General features: G+C 32.6%; 3 protein-coding genes and 1 pseudogene across 4 annotated transcripts; all 4 read right to left on the bottom strand.

Annotated features, from left to right (window-relative positions):
* Positions 1-1748: 1748 nt before the first annotated feature.
* LOC105257793 (cytochrome P450 9e2) lies at positions 1749-3778 on the bottom strand. The gene has a single exon (XM_011268663.3). It carries the CDS (start codon positions 3600-3602, stop codon positions 2040-2042), a length of 1563 nt encoding a protein of 520 aa, XP_011266965.2. The 5' UTR covers positions 3603-3778; the 3' UTR covers positions 1749-2039.
* A 2920-nt stretch (positions 3779-6698) lies between these two features.
* LOC105257792 lies at positions 6699-8491 on the bottom strand (annotated as a pseudogene).
* Positions 8492-8920: 429 nt separating this feature from the next.
* Positions 8921-17533, bottom strand: LOC112637750 (cytochrome P450 9e2-like). Of its 2 annotated transcripts, XM_025408119.1 has the most exons (2): positions 17493-17533; positions 8921-10368 (listed from the first exon to the last, which is right to left on the bottom strand). In XM_025408119.1, the coding sequence occupies exons 1-2, from the start codon at positions 17521-17523 to the stop codon at positions 9062-9064; spliced, it is 1338 nt and encodes a 445-aa protein (XP_025263904.1). In that variant the 5' UTR covers positions 17524-17533; the 3' UTR covers positions 8921-9061. The 2 variants fall into 2 exon arrangements, with proteins under 2 accessions (XP_025263904.1, XP_025263903.1); XM_025408118.1 differs by lacking the exon at positions 17493-17533 and having other exon boundaries at positions 8921-10714.
* LOC105257791 (cytochrome P450 9e2) lies at positions 12954-14716 on the bottom strand. Its single transcript, XM_025408117.1, has one exon. The coding sequence runs from the start codon at positions 14653-14655 to the stop codon at positions 13090-13092; it is 1566 nt and encodes a 521-aa protein (XP_025263902.1). The 5' UTR covers positions 14656-14716; the 3' UTR covers positions 12954-13089.
* Positions 17534-27935: the final 10402 nt, after the last annotated feature.

Genomic DNA, 27935 nt, shown 5'->3' with positions numbered 1-27935 from the left:
CGAAATGTTGTAAAGATTACATCTATTAATAGAGACGATGTCCTTGAATCGCGCGTGCACAGACTACTGCTGGAGCTATTAATGAAATATTTCCTCTCTTTATATATGCAAACTGGTGGTCTTAAAGAATGTATATTATTAAATAACATATCAAAGCTTTGATTCGAATAAGAAGTAAATAAGAGCAAGAAAACTGTGAGATAGACTTCAGCTATATAAAATTTAATTACAAATCACATACTCATCGCAGTGCATTTTTCTTGTATAATAATAATAGTGATATAACAATGAAGAAAAACAGTGTATGCGTTTGTAAACTCGAAAAATTTCTATGGATGCAGTTTGACAAAGTGTTTATCATTCGTGCAATTTATTAAGCAATAACCTTGCATAATATCAAATTACGACTTCAGATGTACCTATTCTAATAAAAAATTTTTCAAAAAAATTATTTATATAATATTAAAAATAGAATTTTTATTTTATTATATAAAAATATAACACACATGAATAATGATAAAAAATTAAACAAATAATTATAAAAAATTGTTTAATATATAAAATCATTTATATAAATTTTTTTCCAATTATCGAAATTTCACATATTTTTCAATTTATTAAATGTCCACATCTTTGTTAAAATATTAATATAAAAGATCTAGGAAAAAGATTCTATAAATGACTTTCTTTATATATTTGACTCTCTATCGAGTTGATGCTAATATTATAAGAATATCTTTTATTATCATTTTTTATATTTTCTCTCTCTTCCGCACTCTCTTATTCTCTGTCTACTCCAAATAGAAAAAAAATTAAATTGCTAAATATTGTCAATAATATATATATATTTCTGTCGTTATATTATATATTACTAATAACGAATGTACTTACTATTAGCTTTTTATTTTTGCTATTCCGATAACATCGCATATTATTTTGTAATACTATTTTGTAAATGTTTGACCATTCTGTCTACTGAAAACTTTCTGTTATGACTATTTAATATAATCATTTTAACCTTGATTCAATCATACTGTAGAGCTGAATATATACACACATACATTACTTTGACATCTTTCAATTAACTCAATTTAATGCTGCACATCTCGTAAGTTGTGTGAGAAGAATAATAATTTTTATGTAACTCTTATTTTTATTTCAGAATATATAAGAATATACACTTATATTATATTTTTATACTTTTTGGCAATATTTTATTTTTTAATAGCTTAAAGTTTCGAAATGTATAAATATAGATTATTTTTTATATCATATTACTTTTACTATTATTTGAATAATTATGTGAACAAAGAGAGAGAGAGAGAAAGAGAGAGAGAGAGAGAGAGAGAGAGAGAGAGAGAAAGAGAGAGAAAGAGAGAGAGAGAAAGAGAAGTGTCAGTCTATACATACATGTGATATAATAAAATTCATATATATATATATATATATATATATATATATATATATATCATTAAATTATATATATAATTAAAAAATATGTATTTTAATTGAAGTATACAAACATTTTTAATATGATTACATATGCATCATTGCATTTTCGGATGTTGTTTCGTGTATTTTAATATAATTCTCTTTTTGTTTAAATAATAATACTTTATTCTATATAAAACTTTTATTGCAATAATATAATTTTATTATATTTATAAATAAAACTTATATGTTTTTAAGAAATAATTTGGAAAACAATATATAATTTTATCAAATTATTTCAAATAATATCAAATTATAATTTCTCACACGAAATATCATTATACAAAAATGCAGATAATCAAAGATCAAAAGACAGTATTGATTAATCTCACAACCTTCAAAGATCCTTCAAATAAAAGATAAAATTAAAAACAAGCATTGTCATTATACAGCTAACTTGATTACAAAAAGAGGCATTATTTAAAATAAAGTTATTTTACACGTACACTTTCATTACATATATTAATATTTTAAATAGTTTCTCTTAAGTAATTATAAATTGAATCGAATCGGACATTTATTCATAGATGCATTTTATTCATACGGATTTAAATGTGACCATTAACCGCAGTATCATTAACGCTTGTCGATACGTTAGTATCAATATCGCTCCTCGCTTGAATCTTTAACCAGAAACCTCCATCTGCCAGCATGGCGAAGCTTCCTTTTTTCAATCGTAAAGGATGAGAAGTCTTCTCGCACGGTTTTAATTCGCAACGAGCCAATAAATAGAATATCATGACCTTGATTTCCAATAAAGCAAATCTGTTACCTATGCACATTCTTGGACCGATTCCGAAAGGTAAAAATGCGTTAACATTTAATTTTTTTTTATTCTCGTTTAGAAAACGTTCGGGATAGAACTCATCCGGGTTTTCGAAGTAGTTGGAATCCCGATGAATATTATAAACAGGAAACCAAACATTAAAGCCTTTTTTCACGACAAAGGGCTTATCTCCGGGAAGTGCTGGTGGTAATTCAAAATCTTGCACACATAATCTATCTTGAAACGGCACAGGCCACATCCTAAGAGTTTCATTAATGACAGCGTCCAAGTATTGCATTCCATTCAAAGCTTCGTAAGTTAATTCTCCGTTCGTTTTTTTTAGAACCTCGTCTATCTCATCGCGCAATTTCGTCTGAACACTTGGATGAACTGCAATTTCGTGAAGAGCGAAGGACATCATGGTGGCAACAGCATCGAAACCTCCAAGAAAGAAAAGAAATGCTTGCGCAGTCATATCTTCAATAGTCAGTTCTTTTCCAGGTCCCCTTTTTCCTCTGCTTTCCATCATCAGTTGCAACATATCTGGCCGTACGATATTCTGCCTGTCTCTGGTGTCTATCGTGTTTCTCACGAGATTTTCGAAAAAATATTTTATATGATTATCAATGAATGTAATACCCAACATTTTAGTGATAGTGGGCATACTTCTGATTAAATATATTTTTATCATGCGTGAACTGGTGAAATTTGTAGCATTTTTTCCATAAACGTAGAATTCGTTGGTAGGATTTCTCATAGAATCAACGCTAATCCCGAAAGCGCAGGTTGCGATTACGTCATTCGTGTACCTGGTGAAGCAGTCTTTCATTTCCATAACACTTTTGTCAGAAGGCAACTTGGAAAGAAATTCGGTAAAGTTGACAGCACAATCGGCCATTAGTTTAAACATAGCTTTCATTTTACTAGACGTAAAAGCGGGACTTAATAAATTTCTCACATCTCGCCATTTTTCACCACGAAGCGAAAATAAATTCTTGCCAAATAGAGGATCGTTAATTTCGTCGACAAAACCGCGATGATCTACAAACGAGTCAAAGTTCTTAACAGCAATAGACTTGATGAGATCTAGATCACGAATCATCACTACTGGATTCATGCTGTCGAAGAAACCGACATATTTGGCGTCTGGATTTAAATTATACACTCTTTGAATGTTGTCGGGCAATGATAACTGTCGGAGAAAAATTGGTCCCATATTGCCCACGATAGGCCACGGTGGTATATAAAGAATCCCATGTTTCTTGAAGAAATTTAAATCTTTAAAAAAGTAATAGTAAATAGCAATAGTACTGGCCAAAATTGACAATAGTATCCAAGAATCCATGACGGCGAGACGTTTTAAAGAGTCATGCCGGCTCTCTTAATACAATATTGTTGAATCGCGCGTGCACAGATAACTGCTGGTGCTACTGGCGATTTCTCTCTTATATACCCGACGCTAATCGTTTTTATCATTTTAGATAATGTGTCATTGAAGCTTCAATACTAATAGAAAGCAAATGTGGAAAATGGAAATATAATAAACGATTAATAACTTAATTAATCACACACTGCAAAAATATGTTTTTGTCGTATAACAACAGCAATAGATTAATAAAGATATGAAAACACAGTACGTGTTTATCAATTCGAGAAATTTCAATGACGTAATGTCAGTTACTGTGCATGACGAAGTGATAGTTGTATGATTTACCTGACTAATAACCTTGGATAATCAAATGATATGTTCAAGTCAATACAGTCTGATCAAAAAATTTGTAGCAATATTATTTACACAATACTATCGTTCGAATTTTTATTTTGTTATTATTGTATATGTATAAATAAAAATACAATAATGAAAAATTATAAAAAATTGTTTCATATATAATGTTATCTAAATTTTTCAGAATTATCAAAATTTCAAGTGTTCTATACTGATTGATTAAATGTCTATTTTCTTTGTTACTGTGTTGATATAAAGCATCTAGATCAAAGATTTTAAATGACATATTTTATCGACTTGACTATTATATTGATGCTAATGTGTTATATAATCATATTATCATATTTTATATTCTCTCTCTCTCTCTCCCCCTCCCTCCCTCCCTCCCTTCCCCCTCTCTGTCTCCTCAAAATAATAAGAAAATTGAATTGTTAAATTTTATCAATAATATTTTTATTTTATTCCAATAATATACATATATATATATATATATATATATATATATATATATATAAAATTATATTAATCAATATAATTATATATTTAATTATATATTTATAAATTATATTAATCAATATAATTATATATTTAATAATATTATTTAATATTTATATAATCAATAGAATTATATATATAATTATATATTTATAAATTATATTAATCAATATAATTATATATTTATATTAATAGAATTATATTATTATATATAATTATTATAAATTATTATATTAATTATATTAATATAATAATTAATAATTTATAATAATTTATAATAATTATATATAATAATATAATTATATTAATATAATTATATTAATTTCTGCGGTTTACATCTTTAGCATTAACATTTCCATTCATTTCTCTGGATTTATAGTCTACAAATACTTTTAAGCGAGAATTAATTTATACATGCAACAGTCTAAGCAAAGTTAACGATTTTATTAAAAGAGAACGAGAATGTTCAGTAAAAGAACACGTGCAAGGTAAACATTCTAATTTTCGCGGTGCGTTGATTTCTATAATTAATTCTTTTATATTGCATTTTTCGTGACATCAATTTATATTAACATATTTTATATTTGCGATGTACGTCCTTGACGATTCTTTTCAATATTCATATGATACAGTACTTTGACTTATTTTAACCTGTTTCTTAATTTTTACTAATATTTATGTTATATTTACAACATTGAAAAAGATCTGAAGGAGATCGAAACGTCTGTCGACAAATCTTATATTATACATTTTATGCATCTTTATACTCTGCAAATATTTATTATTCATATTATTATGTTTTTTAAATAAATTATATAAGTTACTAGTATTGCGCACTTTTATCTGCGTCTTTGATTCTTAGCCTTACTTCTTCACCTTTTTTTATTTACATCACACAAATCTCTCATTATATGACTTACATTATTTGATATATAATATTGTAATGATAGAAATATTATATCCGATATCTTATATATACATATGCATATATATATATATATATATATATATATATATATATATATATATATATTACTAATAAACATATGTACTTAAAATGTTTTATGTTTTGTATTTTATTAATATTTTATTTTTGCTATTAGGCTAATGCCACGATGATTTCGTAATATATTATTTTGTAAATGCTTTGTATGCTTTGAATGTTTTTCTTATGTAACCTTTCTGTGATCATTCAATGTAACTATTTTAACCTTGGTTTCTCTATCATATATGAATACAAATCATCTCTGACATCATTCAATTGACTCAATGGTTTAATAGTGTACTCTTTGCGAGTGTTTTGAAAACAATAACAACTTATGCAATATTTGTTTTAATTTCAGAATACCGCTTATTATTTATACAGTTTATATCTGTTATTTATATTTTTATATTTCCTAATTTTATTTTATATTTTATTACCTTAAAATATATAAATGATATGAATGCAGAAATGATTATTTCTGAATATCTTATTACTTTTTTTTATTCCTATTGGAATAATTATCTTATCTGAGCATAAACAGAGACAGAGACAGAGAGAGAAAGAGAGAAAGAGAGAGAGAAGAGGAAAAAGTTAGATTATGAACTTATGTTATATAATAAAATTATATAAATTCTAAATATATTATATATATTCTAATAAATTACTATACATGTATATATAATAGTATACCTTTCTTTATTAATGAATAATATTCTATATTTTATATTACTAAATTTACATATATAATTTCAATTTTTAATATATAAACATATATAATTTCTATATATGCACTATATATATGCAATATTATTCTCTTTGTGTCTAAATATAATCAAAATACTTTTTTCTTATATAAAACTTTTATTGCAATAACAATTTAATATAATTTTATCCTATTTATATATATAAAAATTAATACTTTAAGAAATAGTTTGAAAAAGAATTTTAACAAATTATGTCAAATTATTATTTCTTTCGCTGAATATTATTCAAAAATATAATTAGAGATTATAAATGATTGATTTCTCTCTTATTAGAAAAATTAAACAAAAGATAAGATTATAAGAAGGCATTATTATTTTATAGCTATCTTGATGATTACAGAGAGAGAGAGAGAAGCATTATATTTAAGATTAAAATTATTTTACACATGCACATTTCCATTACATATTTCATTACATACATATTACAATGTTTCAAATCGTTTTTCGAAAGTAATTGTAAATAGAATCGAATAGTCATAGAATCGATTTATTCAAAAGCATTTTACCAGCAATTATATAGATTTAAATATGGCCATTAATCACAGTACCATTAACGCTTGTGGATACGCTAGTATGAACATCGTTTCTCGCTTGAATCTTTAGCCAGAATCCCCCCTCTGCTAGCATGGCAAAATTTTTTTTGCTCAATCGTAAAGGATGGCAAGTCTTCGCGCACGGTTTTAATTCGCAACGAGCTAATAAGTGGAATATCACGACCTTAGCTTCTAATAATGCAAATCTGTTACCTATGCACATTCTAGGTCCAATTCCGAACGGTAAATATGCATTCATATTTAAATTTTTCTTATTCTCGTCCAGAAAACGTTCGGGATAGAACACGTCCGGTTTCTCGAAATACTTGGAATCCCGATGAAGACCATAAACAGGAAACCAAACGACTGATCCTTTCTTCACGATGAAAGGCTTATCTCCGGGAAGTGCTGGTGGTAATTCAAAATCCTGCACACATAATCTGTCTTGCAAAACTGCCACAGGCCAAAACCTAAGAGCTTCATTAACGACAGCGTCTAAATATTCCATTCCATTCAAAGCTTCATAGGTCAATTCTCCATTTGTTTTCTTCAAAACGTCATCTACCTCGTTGCGTAATTTTGTCTGAATGCTTGGATTAACGGCAATTTCGTGAACAGCGAAGCACATCAACGTGGAAACGTATCAAAGCCGCCGAAAAAGAAAATAAATGCCTGCGCAGTCATATCCTCGATAGTTAATTCTTTGCCAGGCCCTCTTTTTCCTCTACTATCCATCATCAGTTGCAGCATATCTGGCCTTACGATATTCTGCTTGTCTCTGGTGTCTATCGTGTTGCTCACGAGATTTTTGAAAAATTGACTTATTCGATTATCAATGAGTTTAATACCCAACATTTTGCAGACACGAGGCATACTTCTGATGAAAAAAAATTTTATAATGCGTAAAATGTCAAAAGTTGTAGCAACTTTTCCATAAACATAGAATTCGTTGGTAGGATTTCTCATAGAGTCAACGCTAATCCCGAAGGCGCAGGTTGCGATTACGTCATTCGTGTACCTGGTGAAGCAGTCTTTCATTTCCATAACACTTTTGTCAGAAGGTAACGTGGAAAGAAACTCGGTGAAATTGGCAGCACAATCAGCCATTAGCTTAAACATAACTTTCATTTTACTAGATGTAAAAGCGGGACTTAATAAATTTCTCACATCTCGCCATTTTTCACCCCGAAGCGAAAATAAATTTTTGCCAAATAGAGGATCGCTAACTTCGTCGATAAAACCGCGATGATCGGTAAATGAATCGAAGTTCTTGATGGCGATAGACTTGATGAGATCTGGATCACGAATCATCACTACTGGATTCATGTTGTCGAAGAAACCGACATATTTCGCATCTGGATTCACCTTGTAGATTTTTTGAATAAGTTCGGCTATCGATAATTGACGAAGAAACACTGGTGCCATGTTACCCATGACAGGCCACGGTGGAATATGTAGAATACCATGTTTTTTGAAGAAATTTAAATTTTTAAAGAAGTAATAATAAATAGCGATGGTACTAGTTAAAATTGACAACAGTATCCAAGTATCCATAATGGCGAAACGTTTAATAAATCACGCCGATTGTCTTGATGTTGTTGAATCGCGCGTGCACAGATAACTGCTTGAGGTATTGGCAATTCCTGTCATTATATACTGGACGAATAGATTGCGCGTTGCAGAAATAAGATAATAATCAGATAAGATATTATTTCATCATTTTCTAATGGAAAACAAATGTGGAAAATAATAGATATAATAGATATAAGATATATAATAATAGATATAAGAACATTTTCAGATAATATATTTCTTTCGTATACTTCGAAATATAATTTTCTTTTGTCTAAATATAAAAGAATACAGTTTGTCTTTATGTATAAAATTCCTATTGCATTAATATATTTAATTTTATTCCATTTTCATAAGAATTAATATGTTTATAAGAAATAATTTGAAAAAGAATTTTAACAAATATATTATACCTAATTATACCAAATTATTATTCCTTTCGCTGAACATTATTATTCAAAAATATATATGTCACAAGATATAATCAGAAAATAATATTGATTTTCTTAAATTCTTATGAGCAGAACTAAATAAAAGATTAAATTATAAGTAAGCATTATTTTTACAGTTATCTAAAGAATACAAAAGAATAATAAAATTATTTTACACGCGCACATTTTCATTACATATATCAATATTACAAATCGTTTCTCTTAAGTCATAATAAAGTCATATAAATGTAATAGAACCAGACATTTATTCATATACATTGTTAGCAATTATGTGAATTTAAATATGGCCATTAGTCGCAGTACCATTAACGCTTGTTAATACGCTAGTATGAACATCGTTTCTCGCTTGAACTTTCAGCCAAAACCCTCCTTCTGCTAGCATGGCAAAATTTTTTTTGCTCAATCGTAAAGGATGGCAAGTCTTCGCGCATGGTTTTAATTCGCAACGAGCTAATAAGTAGAATATCACAACCTTAGCTTCTAATAATGCAAATCTGTTACCTATGCACATTCTCGGTCCAATTCCGAACGGTAAATATGCATTAACATTTAAATTTTTCTTATTCTCGTCCAGAAAACGTTCGGGATAGAACTCGTCCGGTTTCTCGAAATACTTGGAATCTCGATGAAGACCATAAACAGGAAACCAAACGACTGATCCTTTTTTCACGATGAAAGGCTTATCTCCGGGAAGTGCTGGTGGTAATTCGAAATCCTGCACACATAATCTGTCTTGGAAAACTGCCACAGGCCAAAACCTAAGAGCTTCATTAACGACAGCATCTAAATATTCCATTCCATTCAAAGCTTCATAGGTCAATTCCCCATTTGTTTTCTTCAAAACGTCGTCTACCTCGTTGCGTAATTTTGTCTGAATGCTTGGATTAACGGCAATTTCGTGAACAGCGAAGCACATCAATGTGGAAACGGTATCAAAGCCGCCGAAAAAGAAAATAAATGCCTGCGCAGTCATATCCTCGATAGTTAATTCTTTGCCGGACCCTCTTTTTCCTCTACTTTCCATCATCAGTTGCAGCATATCTGGCCGTACAATATTCTGTTTGTCTCTGATGTCTATCGTGTTTCTCACGAGATTTTTGAAAAATTGACTTATTCGATTATCAAGGAGTTTAATACCCAACATTTTGCTGATACGAGGCATACTTCTAATGAGATAAAATTTTATAGTGCGTAAAGTGTCAAAAGTTGTAGCAACTTTACCATAAACATAGAATTCGTTGGTAGGATTTCTCATAGAGTCAACGCTAATTCCGAAGGCGCAGGTTGCGATTACGTCATTCGTGTACCTGGTGAAGCAGTCTTTCATTTCCATAACACTTTTGTCAGAAGGTAACGTGGAAAGAAACTCGGTAAAATTGGCAGCACAATTAGCCATTAGCTTAAACATAGCTTTCATTTTACTAGATGTAAAAGCGGGACTTAATAAATTTCTCACATCTCGCCATTTTTCACCACGAAGCGAAAATAAATTTTTGCCAAATAGAGGATCGCTAACTTCATCGATAAAACTGCGATGATCGGTAAATGAATCGAAGTTCTTGATGGCGATAGACTTGATGAGATCTGGATCACGAATCATCACTACTGGATTCATGCTGTCGAAAAAACCGACATATTTCGCATCTGGATTCACCTTGTAGATTTTTTGAATAAGTTCAGCTATCGATAATTGACGAAGAAACACTGGTGCCATGTTACCCATGACAGGCCACGGTGGAATATGTAGAATCCCATGTTTTTTGAAGAAATTTAAATTTTTAAAGAAGTAATAATAAATAGCGATGGTACTAGTTAAAATTGACAACAGTATCCAAGTATCCATAATGGCGAAACGTTTAATAAATCACGCCGATTGTCTTGATACGATGTCGTTGAATCGCGCGTGCACAGATAACTGCTTGAGCTATTGGCAATTCCTGTCTTTATATACTGGACGGATAGATTGCGCGTTCAAATAAGATATTATTTCATCATTTTCTAGTGGAAAACAAATGTGGAAAATAATAGATGACATAATTTAATTATTAATCACACATCACATAGGAATATGTTTTTCTTGTATAATAATAATAGTAATATAGAATAATATAAAAATGAAAATAATATGTGTTTATCAATTCGAAGAATTTCGATTGACGTATTTTTATGAAGTAATGATTATTCCTATAATCTGTTGAGCAAGTCTCAGATAATATCGAATAATAATTTTTTAAATAATCAATATACACGTATGTAGACTATTTAATAAAATTATTCTTTGACATTCATATTATGAAATCTTATTATTTAATAAATTACACGAGTGATGAGTGAGCATTTCATAAAATTACGTTAATCTAAATTCTTGAAGTTGATATATATAAATGCATTTATATATATATATATATATATATATATATATATATAAATGATATATAAATTGATATATATATATATATATATATATATATATATATATATGTATAAATGCTATTTTCTGATATATATATGTATGTGCAATTTGTATTTTTAGAAAAATTATTTATTGTTAAAAATTTTTACCTTGTACATATCTAAAAATACAATAGCGAGAAATTATGAAAAAAATATTCAACTTATAATAGTTATGTGCGCAAATTCTTCAGAGTTATCAAAATTTTTCATGTATTCTTATCATAGATTCTTATTATGTAATCTTATCGTACATTTATCTTTCATTTATTCTTAAACATATCAGATTATATGTCTATTTCTTCATCAAAGAGCATTGAATTGAAACATCCAGCGCAGTTACATTTTAAATGACTTTTCTTATCAATTTAGCTCTTGAAAGTTTATATTTAAAAGAACTTCGTCTTTTCGATTTTTATATTCTCTCTCTCTCTCTCTCTCTCTCTCTCTCTCTCTCTCTCTCTCTCTCTCTCTCTCTCTCTCTCTCTCTCTCCGCCCCCCTCTCCCCCCTCTCTCTTTGTCGGTCTCCTCAAAATGGAAACAAAATTGAATTGCTAAGTGTTATCTTTTAATCATACTTCTGTCATTATAATATTATACATGTTATTAATAATCATATATTATTAATAATTATATACTCATACTGTTATTATTAGTACTGTATTTTATTTTTGCTATTAGCATAATAACGCGATGATTGCACAAGATACTATTTTGTAAATGCCTTAAATTCGTTTTGTTTATTGTAATTTTCTGTTACCTTTCGATATAATTATTTTATCCTTGGATAACATAATACTGTAGAGTTGAATACGTCGCTCTAATGTGACTCATTTAATTGGATAATTAATAATGCACTTTTCGCAAATTGAGAACAATAGTTACTTTTACACGTCAGTTATTTCAATTTCAGAATATGTATATCTGTTGTTTATATTTATAGTAGTATATTTCTAATATCTTAAGTTTAGAATTTGTATATGTAAATTTACATCTTATTTTTTACATTTTAATATCTCAAAATTTCGTTGAATGTATAAATATAAAAAAAATAAATTCCCCTATTAATTCTCTTATTACTTTTCTAGTTTTATTATTTAAATAATTATCACATGTGAACAGAAAGAAAAAGAGGAAAAGGAGATAGAGAGGAGAAAGTAACAGACTATGTATTATATATTGTATATCTCACTTCATGTTTCTTATAATAAATTATACATGTACATGCAATATACTAATTTTTAATTGAAAAATATTATCCCATATTTTGTATTGCTAAATTTATATATACAATTTAAACTTTAGTGTATCAGCAATTTTATACGACTTCTATATGTGCATTATATAACATTTTCAGATAATATGTTTTTTCCGTATACTTCAAAATATAATTTTCTTTTTGTCTAAATATAAAAGAATACACTTTGTCTTTATGTATAAAATTCCTATTGCATTAACATATTTAATTTTATTCCATTTTCATAAGAATTAATATGTTTATAAGAAATAATTTTAAAAAGAGAAAATTTTAACAAATATATTATACCTAATAATAAAATTATTATTTCTTTCGCTAAACATTATTTTCCAAAAATATATATCACAAGATATCATCAGAAAATAATATTGAATTTCCTTAAATTCTTATGAGCAAAACTAAATAAAAGATTAAATTATAAGTAATTATTACATTATTATTACAGTTATCTAAAGAATACAAAAGAACAAGAAAATTATTTTACACGCGCACATTTTCATTACATATTTCAAATCGTTTCTCTTAAGTCATAATAAAGTCATATAAATATAATCGAACCAGACATTTATTCATACATTGTTAGCAATTATGTGAATTTAAATATGGCCATTAGTCGCAGTACCATTAACGCTTGTTAATACGCTAGTATGAACATCGTTTCTCGCTTGAACCTGCAGCCAAAACCCTCCCTCTGCTAGCAAGGCGAAATTTTTTTTGCTCAATCGTAAAGGATGGCAAGTCTTCGCACATGGTTTTAATTCGCAACGAGCTAATAAGTAGAATATCACGACCTTAGCTTCTAATAATGCAAATCTGTTACCTATGCACATTCTCGGTCCGAATCCGAACGGTAAATATGCATTAACATTTAAATTTTTCTTATTCTCGTCCAGAAAACGTTCGGGATAGAACTCGTCCGGTTTCTCGAAATACTTAGAATCCCGATGAAGACCATAAACAGGAAACCAAACGAGTGATCCTTTTTTCACAATAAAAGGCTTATCTCCGGGAAGTGCTGGTGGTAATTCGAAATCTTGCACACACAATCTGTCTTGAAAAAATGCCACAGGCCAGAACCTAAGAGCCTCGTTAATGACAGCGTCCAAATATTCCATTCCATTCAAAGCTTCATAGGTCAATTCCCCGTTCGTTTTCTTCAAAACGTCGTCTACCTCGTTGCGTAATTTTGTCTGAATAGTTGGATTAACGGCAATTTCATGCACAGCGAAGCACATCAATGTGGAAACAGTATCAAAGCCGCCGAAAAAGAAAATAAATGCCTGCGCTGTCATATCCTCGATAGTTAATTCTTTGCCGGGCCCTCTTTTTCCTCTGCTTTCCATCATCAATTGCAGCATATCTGGCCGTACGATATTCTGCTTGTCTCTCGCGTCTATCGTATTTCTCACGAGATCCTTGAAAAACTGTCCGATTCGATTATCAATGAGTTTAATTCCCAACATTTTGCTGATACGGGGCATACTTCTGATGAGATAAAATTTTATAGTGCGTAAAGTGTCAAAAGTTGTAGCAACTTTTCCATAAACATAGAATTCGTTGGTAGGATTTCTCATAGAGTCAACGCTAATTCCAAAGGCGCAGGTTGCGATTACGTCATTCGTGTACCTGGTGAAGCAGTCTTTCATTTCCATAACACTTTTATCAGAAGGTAACTTGGAAAGGAACTCGGTAAAATTGGCAGCACAATCGGACATTAGCTTGAACATAGCTTTCATTTTGCTAGATGTAAAAGCGGGACTTAATAAATTTCTCACATCTCGCCATTTTTCACCACGAAGCGAAACCAAATTTTTGCCAAATAGAGGATCGCTAACTTCATCGATAAAACCGCGATGATCAGTAAACGAATCGAAGTTTTTGATAGCGATAGACTTGATGAGCTCTGGATCACGAATTACCACTACTGGACTCATGCTGTCGAAGAATCCGACATATTTGGCATCTGGATTTAGCTTGTAAATTTTCAGAATAAGTTCGGCTACCGATAATTGACGAAGGAACACTGGTGCCATGTTACCCAAGACAGGCCATGGTGGTATATGCAGAATCCCATGTTTTTTGAAGAAGTTTAAATTTTTAAAGAAATAATAATAAACAGCGATGGTACTTGTCAAAATTGACAACAATATCCAAGTATCCATGATGGCGAAGCGTTTAATATATCACGCCGATTGCCGATGTCGTTGAGTCGCGCGTGCTCAGATAACTGCTTGAGCTGCTAGCAATTCCTCTCTTTATATACTGGACGCGAATAGATTGCGTTACAGTCATATTAAATAAAATATCATGATTGCTTCAATTCTAATGGAAAACGAATGTGCAAAATAGATATAATAAATGACATAATTTGCAATTAACAATTCCATATTTTTTTCTTAAAAACAACTGTATGTTTTCTTTACACCAATTGATTTCTCTCATTATTATTATATAAATATTAATAATAATCAAAATGAATATTTTCAAGATATTTATGGTTTATGTAAAATTAAGAATGATTTCAACTCATACCGAAAAATTGATGAAAAAATGTTTATTATATGTTTTGGAAAGCTTCGAGAAAGCTACAGAATATCAAAATATTAGGTGTTCCATTTAAGAAATTGAAAATGATCTTCACGTAACCTTCATGTGACTCTTCAAGATCAAATTAATGGTACCATCTTATGTCCCCTCGAAACCATACAACTTTTGTCTGAAACATCTTTTTCTAAAATTAAAAATAAGAAAGTTATTTGGGTGGGCATTAAAATGGACACCCTGTATTTAAAAAGGTATACTTCGTCTTTTCGGTATTTATATTTTCTCTCTCTCTCTCTCTTTCTCTCTTTGTCTGTTTCCTCAAAATGGAAACAAAATTGAATTGCTAAGTGTTATCTCTTAATAATATTTTTGTCATTACAATATTATATGTTATTAATAAGCACATGTACTTATACTGTTACTATTAGTACTTCATTTTATTTTTGCTATTAGTAATAACGCGATGATTTCGCAATATACTTTTTTTTTAAATACCTTAAATGCATTTTGTTTATTGTGTAATTTTTTTTAACCTTTCGATATAATTATTTTATCTTTGGCTTACATCATACTGTAGAGTTGATTACATCACTCTAACGTCATTCATTTAATTCGATAATTTAATAATGCACTTCTCGCAAATTGAAAACAATAGTTACTTTTATACATCAGTTTATTTCAATTTCAGAATATGTGTATCTGTTGCTTATATTTTTATATTTCTAGTAATATCTTAAGTTTAAAATTTATCTTATTTATCTTATTTTTTACATTTTAATATCTCAAAATTTCGTTGAATGTATGAATATAGAAAAAAAATGAATTTTCCTATTAATTCTCTCATTACTTTTCTAGTTTTATTATTTATGAATAATTACCACATGTGAATAAAAAGAGAGAAAGAGAAAAAAAAGAGATAGAAAGGAGAAAGCAACAGACTGGAACGTGTTATATGTTGTATATCTCAATTTATGTTTCTTATAATAAATTATTATAAGCAAGCATTATTATTTTACAGCCATCTGAAGAGTAAAAAAGAATAATAAAATTATGTTACACATTTTCATTACATTTTCATTACATACATCAATATTTCAAATCGTTTCTCTTAAGTAATTATAAATAGAATCGAATCAGACATTTTATATTCATACATTTTGTTAGCATGTGGATTTAAATATGACTATTATTAGTCACAGTAGCAACGCTTATTGAATAACACGCTGAATAGTATGAACATCAGTTTTCGCTTGAATATTCAATCACACCCTCCCCCCCCCTCCCCTTCTGCCGTCATGGTGAATTTCGTTTGCTCAATTGTGAAGGATGAAAAGTCTTCGCGCACAAGCGAACAAGCTAATAAATAGAATACCATAAGCTTAATTTCTAATAATGCAAATCTATTGCCTATCCTCGAACCGATTTCGAACGATAAATATGCGTTAATATTTAATTTCTTCTCGTCCAGAAAATGTTTTGGAATAGAATTCATTCGGTTTCTCGAAATACTTGGAATCTCGATGAAGATCATAAACAGAAAACCAAACGGCGGATCCTTTTTTCACGACAAAGGGCTTATCTCCAGAAAGTGAAACAGTAATTCGAAAATTTGCACACATAATCTGTCTTGAAAAATCGCCACAGGCCAGAACCTAAGAGCCTCATTAATGATAGCATCCAGATATTGCATTCCGTTCAAAGCTTCATAGGTCAATTCCCCATTTGTTTCCTTCAGAACCTCATCTATCTCGTTGCGTAGTTTTATCCGAATGGATTAATGGCAATTTCGTGAACAGTGAAACATATTAAGCTGAAAACGATATCGAAGCCGCGAAAAAAAAAGCCTGCGCAGTCATATCTTCAATAATTAATTCTTTTCCTCTCTTTTTCCTTTGCTTTCCATCATCAGTTGCAACATATCTGGTCGTACGATATTCTGTTCGTCTCTTCTATCTATGTGTTTCTCACGAAATCCCTGAAAAACCTGTTCGATTACCAATGAATTTAATACCCAACATTTTGGTGATAGTAGACATACTTTTGACTAAATAAAATTTTATAGTGCGTAAAGTGATAAAGGTTGTAGCATCTTTTCCATAAACGTAAAATTCGTTGGTAGGATTTCTCATAGAATAAATGCTAATCCCGAAGGCGCAGATTACGTCATTCGTGTACCTGCTGAAGCAATCTTTCATTTCCATAACACTTTTGTCGGAAGAGACAACTTGGAAAGAAACTCGGTAAAATTGGCAGCACAATCGGACATTAGCTTAAACACAGCTTTCATTTTACTAGACGTAAAAGCGAGATTTAATAAATTTTTCACATATATATCTCGCCATTTTTCACCATGAAGCGAAAATAAATTCTTACCAAGTAAAGGATTATTAACCTCATCGATAAAACCGTGGTAATCAGTAAACGAATCAAAATTCTTAACAGCGATAAATGAGATCTGGATCACGAATCATCACTACTGGATTCATGCTGTCGAAGAAATCGACATATTTGATATCTGGATTCACCTAGTAGATTTTTTGAATAAGTTCGGCTATCGATAATTGACGAAGAAACTTAAATGCCCATGACAGGCCACGGTCATACGTAGAATCTCATGTTTTTTTAAGAAATTTAAATTTTTAATGAAGTAATAATAAATAGCGATAATATTTAAAATTGACAACAGTATGCAAGTATCCATGATGGCGAAACGTTTTGATGAATCATGCCGATTGTGTTGATCGTTGAATCGCGCGTGCATAGATGAAATGCTTGAGCTACTAGCAATTCCTATTTTTATATACTGGACGCGAATAAATTGTGTTACAGTCATATTAAATAACATAATTGTTTTTAAAATTCGGACGGAAAGCATGTAAGAAGTAGAAATAATAAATGTACAACTTAATATAACTTAATAATCTTATTAATCACACACCGCATAGTGTGTATTTGTTTTTCTTGTATAATAACAATTGTGATATACCTATAATAATATAAGAATAATTTTAAAATGAAAACAATACGCGTTTATCAATTCCAAGAATTTCGATTAATGTAATCTTACGAAGTGCTGATTACTACGTGTGATCTATTGAAACACACACAATAGTCTTGGATAGTATCAAATAATGTATATATATATATATATATATATATATATATATATATATATATATCTCCATTGATTAGTTGTCTATTTCTTCATTAAAGACCGTTGAATTAAAGCATCTAGAATATAATTACATTTTAAATGACATTTCTTAGCAACTGTACTATCGAGTTTATATTAAAAAAAGTATAGTTTTTTTTGTTTTTTATATTTTCTCTCTCTCTCTCTCTCTCTCTCTCTCTCTCTCTCTTTCTCTCTCTCGAATGTTTGCTTCGTCGATTTGTCGTCTCTTTTCCATCCGAGCCCGATCTATACTGGATTGCCGGGTAATACCGCAGGTTATTTGGCTTTCTCTCTTAAACACCGTGGAACGTCGCCTTGGATCCAGGATATTGCGAACGATGGGATCAGCGTACGGAAACAAAGCCGGGCACTTAGCGGCAAATTAGCGATGGTTGGGGGCGCCACTGTCGCTCTTCATTACACCGATACCCACCTACCTCCTCAACCCCTCCCCATGACATCCCCTAACTCGGTCTAACCCTCTTAACCTCGTCCAGACAATGCACGCGCGCTGCCCGCACTTCACATATATCTATATATATCGGCGAACGAAATGTCGACTACTATAAAAATTTCCTGAAATGCGATGGCTTGATTTTTTTCCCCTTTCACTCTCTCTTACACCATCGTCGCATTATCCGAATCGTATTTTTATAATTCTGATTTTTTGCGATCCCTTGTAATATGTTAACATGAATCCGAGGATGAAAATTCGCACGTTGCATTAAGGAAATATGAAATTACATCAGTACTGTAATTCGTGATGACAAATGTTCACAATGACTCGTTTATTTTCTCCATCTATTGTATGTACATTGCGTACAGCGATAGTTTTGATAAATCGTTATTATAGCTTACGTGTCATCATACACACACACACACACACACACGCACGCACGCACACACGCACATCATTCACATATTATTTTCTGATTCAAAAGTTTCAGACAGTGCACGTATACGACTTGATTGAAAATTGAAGAAAGCCGATACAACACAGTAGCGTATCTATCTAGTCTCTTGTAAAAGAATTTCTTTTCGTTATCTTATTTGTTGGGGTAAAATATTAAAGAGGCTTGTATGTACGCTCACCACAATGCATAGCTAAATATTTAAATAATTAAAAAATACATTCCCTCTTTTTCTCTCTTCATAAATTGATAAATAATTCTAATTTTGAAACTATCAAAAGAAAAGTTTGTCAGCCTCTTTTATCGTGCATTATCAAATGCAAGTGATACAAAAAAAATGAAAAAGTTGCTTCGAACTTTCGTCGTCACGGACTATAATAATGATAATTATCTCTTAATTCTTTTGATACAATTTTCATCCGTATTAATTGGCGAGAAATTAATGTATTTCAATAAAATATAACGTAAAAAGAAGTTTACATTACATTTCGCCTCTGATATCATAATTCAATACGACCATTGTTGGAAATTAGGAGAAAGTTGAGGAAATTGAGGATTTTAAAGATTACAAAGAATATTTAAATGTATAGGAAAATGAAAAGCTTCCAATTCGAGTCGGGGTGATCACGTTTAAGGATATCGAGCTGTAGAAACGAAACCTCAGCGGCGGAAAGTAGTGTAGCGAATACGATGGATACGTTCCTGAAAGGAAATGCGAGAACGTGCCGAACGAAAGTACGACGGGCCGGAACGATACGGAGGGAGTAGAAAAGAGCGGGAGGGAGACGTGGGGCTCGTGTAACAGAGTCCATTGTTGAAGCTTATTGAGAATCTGCCAATAGCCCGAGATTCAATTTGACTGGTGAACCGTGAACACCATTTAATATACAGGCGCGCGCGAGCTTCTGCAACGCAACAGGCACATGAAACACCTCGGAGCACACAATCATTCTCGCTCTTCGCTCCGCAAGAGCGAGGAAGAGAGAGACGAAGCTTTCGAGATATTCGATATTAGCGGAATTATCGCCGAATCCCCCTCTTCGGCTCGTATATACGATATCTCGCAGCTGTGTGTGTGTGTGTGGGTGGATTTCTAATGCCTCACCCTTCTTCACCCCTTTCCCCCTATCCTTGCATTCTTGCGTATTTTATTTTTTAAATTTCCTTTTTTTGTCGTAAATAACCCGTCTTCTTCGGCGAGTGTAATGATATTGATTAGACGTTAATAAGGCGAATTAATATAATGAAAATTCAGCGAAAATTGCAGCATACGTCAGGTTTTTCACGCGAAATAATTTTGTCATTATGTACAATTATACATAATAAAGTAAAAGTGTGTATAACGTCTTTAATTGACGGATATACGCATGTGCATAAATCGTTTTTTTTCACTAAAAAAATTTTAAAAAATTATATAAGTATAGCCCTTTACGATTTTCTAGAGAAAGAAAGATAATTATACATGATGATAAAATTATTTGGATGGCTGTAGATACTTTCCCTGATACTTATATCTCGTTCTATTCAACGGCTCGTATCATCTCTTCGTAGTTCATGTTTTTTGTCGTGTCATTGATCGACCAATCTGACTGATGTTAGCGGTTTCTTGTTCGATTTCTGAGCTCGACCGAGACTTGCGTCAGCCGTGGCAACCGGTATTTGATGCGTCACGATTATTGCGACTCGAGTGAAAGAGAGACTTAAAGCGGGAGAGAAGAAAGTGAACCGGAGGCCGATGCTCTTAAGTGGTTCTTATGCTGTATTTCCCGGAGGAATATTTCGTTTTGGCTCAGACTGGGAGTAATGACTACAATCTTGCCGCTTCGGGCGAAACAGGACGGCTTCGCCTTTTCAACAGTCGTTGGACTTTTAATTTCCTAATGGGCTAATTATCGGTGCGGAGTCCGAGGGAGTAGCTCGCCGCTGCCACTCGCAATCAGCTTGGAACAAAGCACTCGGAAGTCATGGCTCTCGTGGACAACGTGTTTCGTGTACGCAATTCGTATCGCGTGTATCACGGATACGAAATGTCTCAGTTGCAATAATCGATCGTTATATAAATGCGTCGGGCAAGAATCGATTAAACGGACGATTTACGTCTCTTAGCGCGTGCTGCGCGCTGCCGATATTTACGCGATGCGTCCATTTTTTTTTATCAACACCTTTAAATAATATGTCGATACGATTTGTTAAATAAGATCGAATCGTTTCAGATGGAATTTTCACAAATTAAAGCGTCTCGTTGCAATACCTTCGTGTTTGCTTACGCAAGAATCCTTACGTAAGAATTGCGAAGTGAGCATTAATTACACTCGAACATGAAGAATCATTGAATATAATTAATTTCCTGACTTCCCAACATCTTGAGAACAGATTAGCAAATGCTTTATGAATAATTAATTTAGCATACGATATCGTCATGAACATCGCGTTTCATTCGTGAATGTCGAGATACGTTGGCGCGTGTTGGGTATACACTCGAGGATGTATACACGGTGACGGAAGACGGCGAGAGAGATCGTTGCGGAACGCGTAAGTTTTCTCAATTGGACGCAATGAATTCGACGGGTAATCTTTTAAAGGCGGGGTTCCGGACTCTCTCCTGGCGGAGAGTTAATGGGGTCGCGTCGCCGGCCGGGCCGGCAGACAAGGTCGCTTCGGGCAGAGCCGGGAGTTGGAAAGACTGAGACTGGCTCAGCAAGAATCTGCATAACAAAACGCGCAATTAATAAAGTTCTGCGGTGTAGAGGGCACCGACAAAAGAGCGTTTCGTCCTTTCAAGCTCGCTCCCTCTTCCACCCACCCGCGGACCGGGGCGAACCGGAGTCAAAGGGGCGGCGAACGGGCGATATATATAGAGAGGTGGCGCCCATCGCGCTCGCGGGCCCGGGGCTAAATAAGTCAGGCTTTGTAAGGAATCCTCGGCGAAACTTTGCAATCTTCACCGTGCGCGCGCCGAGGAACTGCGATCGACGGAAAACACCGGCGTACTTTCTAGTCGCGTCGTCCCAAAGTCGCTGGAACTTTGGCCCCGCCAGCGGCAATTGTTATAACATTTAGACAATGGCTATAGGGAAGTGGCGCTGTACCACGCTGTATCGATCAGCTGACGTACAAATTTATCATCATTTCTGATTATGTATCGTCAGCTGGGCGACATTATTTCGCGATATTTTGACGAGAGCGAACTCTAATGCAAACTTTTTCTCCTCGTCTACATCTCATCCGCACGCCACCGAGATTGCTTCCGAGCGACACGCTGCAACGCGATGCGGTTTTAATACGCACGCAGCTCTCAGATCCCGTTTCACCGCCGTGTCTCGATATATCCGAAAGTTTTCCCGCGCAAAATGCGGACCGCATTATTTATCAAACGGAGTAGGTAGGTAGGTAGGTAGTCGGCCGTGGTTTTAACGGCGGCTCCGACTCCCTCTGTCGCGTCCTCCAGGGTAAACAGTTTTCAGACCTCGGCATGAAGAGTCTAGCTGCTTAATATTTCAGACGAGCCGTAGCTAACTTCATGCATACTTATGTCGCGGCTCCTCGCGTGAGATAACCCGCGTGCGATATTCTCCGCAATGTATTCGGATAGACAAGCCGGTCCATTATTTATTGTTCTTTGTCGTTCGCGCGCGCTAACGCACTCGTAATTCTCATATGACTTGTACGCTTCTCCTTAATGACTTTGCAGATGCAGATATGTCCCTTTTAATAGGTTGCTTCTTTGCCATTCTATTTTATGGACATTGAGATAAGGTAACGTGAAACAAGATGTACGATATGTGTCTATGATATCTCTTATCAAACGGCAATTAACTCGTTTTAGCTGTTTAAAGTTTCACAGTTTTATCGAAATTTCATAGTTTGATAGCGAGCAAAAAGATGCTTTTTCAATTAATTTAATGTTTTTTTTTAGTTTCTAAAATCTTTCAGTCTGAAAGAGTAATAATAGAAAAATGATAATAATTTGGATTAAAAAAAATCATTTTTTTAAAGAAATAAAATCTCAAAAAAAATAATTCTCCTAAAAAATAAAATATCAAAACTAAATATGAAATTACTATTAGCCGAGTACTTGAGAGCAATTTTTAAATTTGATATAATATTTGCCATAAAATCAATCTCTTACATTGTAAAAATATTATACATAAATTCCCGAAATTAAAATGCATTTTATTTTATTTTTTTAGATTTCCTAAAACCTTTTAGTCTAAAAGAATAATAATGGACGAAAACGATAATAATTTGGATCGCAATATAATATAATATAACGCATGTACAAAGAGCGATCCTTGTTTTCATGGCTAATCATGCGGAGCCGAATCGAGACTCGGTTGTAGCCGAGCTCCGGAATAATATCGCTCTTCCACGGCTCTTTTCTGTTCAGTCCTTCGTCACTCGCGGCGGTATATAAAAACGTCATCGGTCTCCGGTCGATGCAATCGCCGTCAGGTTAAACCGCGTAATAAAAATAGCGGGCCTCGCCCTTACCCTTCGCCACCAGGGATTCAGCCAACAATATGGCAAGATGTTTGATGACCCGATCGATCACGGCTCCCTGTCCAGCTTCTTCCGAAGCGACCAGCGCGAACCCATGTCGAGTGCACATACATACATACATGCTCCTATGCTCCAAGCAATGGGACGCGAAACGAGAGACCGAGACTCTATCGTCGGATATCAATGCACGACGGATGAGCGCTTCTCCTTCCTCCTTCTGTCAACGATTCATCGATCCCGCGCGATTATTCCTCGCGCTAGCGATATTTATTAATACAGAGGTTTCTTATATTTTTGTTTTTATATACAAAATTTTTCAAATTTTCCACACTCTATATTTTTATAAATAAATATAATTGTTCTTTTATTTTATGGATATTAATACAAAATATTATTTCTAATTCTGCAGAAATTTGTTACAATTATTGAAAACACAAAACGAATTGTTCAAAGTTTCGATAATGTGTAGCATGTTGATAACGTGTTTCGTTATTTAATTTGCATTGTACAAAAATTGATTCTATCTTGAATTATACGTATTTTTCGATTTTTCAAATTTTATTGTTATCAATTACATATATTGTTACGTATATATAATTTGCAGATACATGACGGACACAGAACATGGATATAAAAATAATTATCCATTCGGATCGCATTGTGGAATAATTGTACTAGCATTAGAATCGTGAGGACGCTCATTGTTCCAAGAGATTAACAATAGATATTCAACATAATGATCAATCACTGAATAATGACGTGTAAACGGAGTGCGTTTAATATCAATGGACGAGCAGCAAGCCGGCAACAAATGCCAATACAAATGCGAAATCATTCATTTCGATTAGATTTCGGCAGTTTTCGGTGACATGATGCCGAGCTAAATGTATGTACATTATTAAAGAACAACAGAGTCTCCGCGGTTCGCGGAAGGTAAGCAATTCGCGGTCGGGAAATTGAGCAATTTTTCTGGATTTTGTTTACGCAACTATGATTGTGCGTCATTCTCAGACGCTGTTGTCTAAAGCTATTTGCATTGTTAATATCAAGGAGAACACATGCGAGATACGTCGCAGGAATATTCAAAGGAAAGAAAAACATTTTTTTATTAGCATAATTTAGTTTCGTGGAAAACGACCATCGAATGCGATAATATGAGGAAATATATATCAACTATGCAGTTTTCCGAGAAGAAATAGGATATCAATATTTTGTTTCTTTATAAACTATGCTCATGATGGACGAATGGATGAAAAATCTGACAATTTTCTCCTTGCTAGAAAATCAAATAAAATAAACATTAAAATAAAATAGTGACCAATTTATATAAATCTTTGTAAGACTGATCTTTTAATCTATGGTCTAATAGAAACATTTTCCCTTTTCGATGCAATATCGCTCTACTGTACTTTACTTTGTCACATTATTATGTAACGGGACAGTATTCCACATACACATCTAATCATTTTTATTCTTCCGAGACCGGTGTAAATATTCAAAAAGGTAGTATTATTACGCGCATGTTTGTACGGCTCAGTGTTGTCTCGTGAGAAATGACAGACATTCGAAAGCTCTCACAGTGCACGCGATTTCGACGCTTTCACGTGAAAGTCGAGATAGTGCGAGATGACTGACTGTGTCTTTCTACCTCCATCCTTGAAAAATGATCGCATTGTCAAAAATACCGTCTGACTTAGTCTCTCACCTGCGTCCCTCTTCCTTATTTTTCTTTATGCTTGTCTATGGTCTCCCTATTTTTCCTTATAAATTATTCCCGAAAGGGACAGAAAGCTTTGGACGGAAATGGGAATCGTACGAATGACTCTCAAATTATTAATGTTCCTATTCGTGACCATTTTTTAGTTTTTCGAAAAAGATATATATTTAATACAACATGCACCGATAAGTGCTGAATGAGATTTCACATCGATATTTTGACGGATTCTTTTATATCGTAAGAAAAATTAATTGTATTGGAAAACAAAATATTTTAGTGTCTCTTAATTTTGTACTTTGTACAATTAATACACTGAAAAAAAAACTTGGTTGAAAAAGTCAAAATTTGTTTTGCCCAACTAAATATATTGTCCGATACGTTCAAATAAATATAACTAAAATATTTCGAAATAATTTGTTGATGTAAAAAGAGCTTATTTAAATCATCAAAACAGAGAGTTCAGTACAATGACGTACAGTTACTACAACAGAATATTTTTTTGGCAATATTCAACAAAATTTTTTTTTCAGTGTATACATATAATCTTCAATTTGTATACAGAGTTTTAAAGATGAATCATAAAGGATATTGACGCAATAAATAACGAAAATTGAATAAAGATGGAATTTAGAGACAAAAAAAATTAAATAAAAAATTGTTTTAGCAAAATTATCTGAATTCTGTACATTGCCATTGGCGTATTTCTCTCTAGTATACTCGGTATAGTCTTGAAAAATGGTTTCACTGTCAAATATAGTTTACGCTCGACTCTGTCACCTGCTCTTTCTTCATAATTCTTTTTTATGCGTCAGTTGCATACACATGTAACGTACGCAACTTATTTTAAAAATGCTTCAGAGCACTTTGGGAAACAAAATGTATTAAAAAAAAAAATAGCTTACAGTACAAGTAGATACACGTATCGCACTGATTGAGTCAAGCGGATGCCCTCGATAATAGGGGTCCGTTTTTTTCTCGTCTCTAATTATAATGTTTTATATCGGTTGCGAGAAAAAGACAAGTCATATCACTCGATGGGTAACACGAGTACAAGTATAATGCAAAAAAGGGGATTCTCTGGAGATTATGCGTCTACGAGACACATATGCTTAAATTCCTGCTGCTATTTCCGTTTGAGGATTCTCTCGCGCGAATAATCACAATCGTAAAAAATGTGCCGCATCGGCGCGTTCTATTCAAGTCTTTCATCGTGGTACGTTTGAAAGTCGTCTTTTGCTAGCGAGGCAACAGGTTGCGCAAGAGATTGCAAACTTTACGAAGGTCAAACGTAGCCGTGCGTCGCGTCTTCGTTCTCTCGAAAGATGACGCATGTACGTCGAGATACTTCTTTATCTCTCTTCCATCGCAAACCCATATTTGTACAATGAAATCTTCTGCATAGCGATAATTGATGGAATGATGTAGCACAAATTTCAATCGGATAATTTTTTATCTAGCGATATTTTTGCTTTTTCAATCAAAACAAGTGATAAATACTGAAAACGACCAATCGTATTCTCCGAGATATCGCAGTGATCAATAATAAGATAGTACGGCGAAAAAAGAACATCGGTAATTAACCAGACAGATTAAAGATATTAGCAGCGGTTATTATTATATCGGCGCCAATTAAATGATTATCGTATCATCCGAATTAATGTGACGAAACGAAATAATAATTGTTCGAGTTTCTATAGAATGGTCGTGAGCTGAGCGTATCGAGCGCTACGCTCGATGAAATAATGTACAAACAAATGTGTATAAATAAATCTTGATGAGATAATGGGAAATACTGCACTGCTTTACTGGCCAGGTGAAGTAAACTCACCGCTGCTGAAAACCGAACCAGCCTGCGCAAGCTGGTAATCAGAGCCAGAAACTTTGCTCAATTTAACTTTGTTAATAAGCTGCTTCGACGCGCATTTCTGTCGAGAATAAAATTTCCAAGATGGCTTCGGGATCGGTCAAACTTATGTATATATATATATATATATATATATATATATATATATACATATATATAATATATACACATATATTTCATTCGTTAAATAAAGTTATTAACATAATCATAGTCCTGTTTGGTAGATATCGCAATTACGACTTTAAGCGATCATCGCGTTATTAATGTCCGTGGGAGGATTATTAACCGACTAAAAGGAATAATTGCTTTTTGATGCAAATCATTAAATGCGACGCGACGATAAGAATGTAACAACGAATAACGAATCAAATTGTGAAAATACATATTTATTTAATGGATCTAAATGTATGGGAAATGTTTCGCATATATTATATTTTTTATTTTATTTCGGGAAGCATAATTTACGTTGTAATTAAAGTCATGCATCGATTTTATCACTATTTGGCAAGAGCGCGATGAATGTCTTGCCTAGAGGAAGAATTATTGACCGGGTAGCTGGACAGGAACATCGATGATTCTCATCAGGCTAATACAGAACGCAAAATGAACTATGGCCTTTGGATCTGAGTATTTCCTCGTAATAAAGTAGATTGATGATTGGGTGTTTGTACTCATTGCATTAATGAGCGCGAAATCATGAATTTATAACCTGTTCACCGAATAAGCTTCGT

The sequence above is a fragment of the Camponotus floridanus genome, unplaced genomic scaffold (assembly GCF_003227725.1).
Source record: "Camponotus floridanus strain SB8 unplaced genomic scaffold, Cflo_v7.5 scaffold2, whole genome shotgun sequence".
NCBI classification, from domain to species: domain Eukaryota; kingdom Metazoa; phylum Arthropoda; class Insecta; order Hymenoptera; family Formicidae; genus Camponotus; species Camponotus floridanus.
Note: the sequence above shows the minus strand (reverse complement) of the source record. Positions and strands in the feature narration are given on the sequence as shown.

Excerpts from the sequence above, each read along its gene's own strand:
- LOC105257793 (XM_011268663.3), bottom strand. The coding sequence starts at position 3,602 with ATGGATTCTTGGATACTATTGTCAATTTTGGCCAGTACTATTGCTATT.
- LOC112637750 (XM_025408118.1), bottom strand. The coding sequence starts at position 10,627 with ATGGATACTTGGATACTGTTGTCAATTTTAACTAGTACCATCGCTATT.
- LOC105257791 (XM_025408117.1), bottom strand. The coding sequence starts at position 14,655 with ATGGATACTTGGATATTGTTGTCAATTTTGACAAGTACCATCGCTGTT.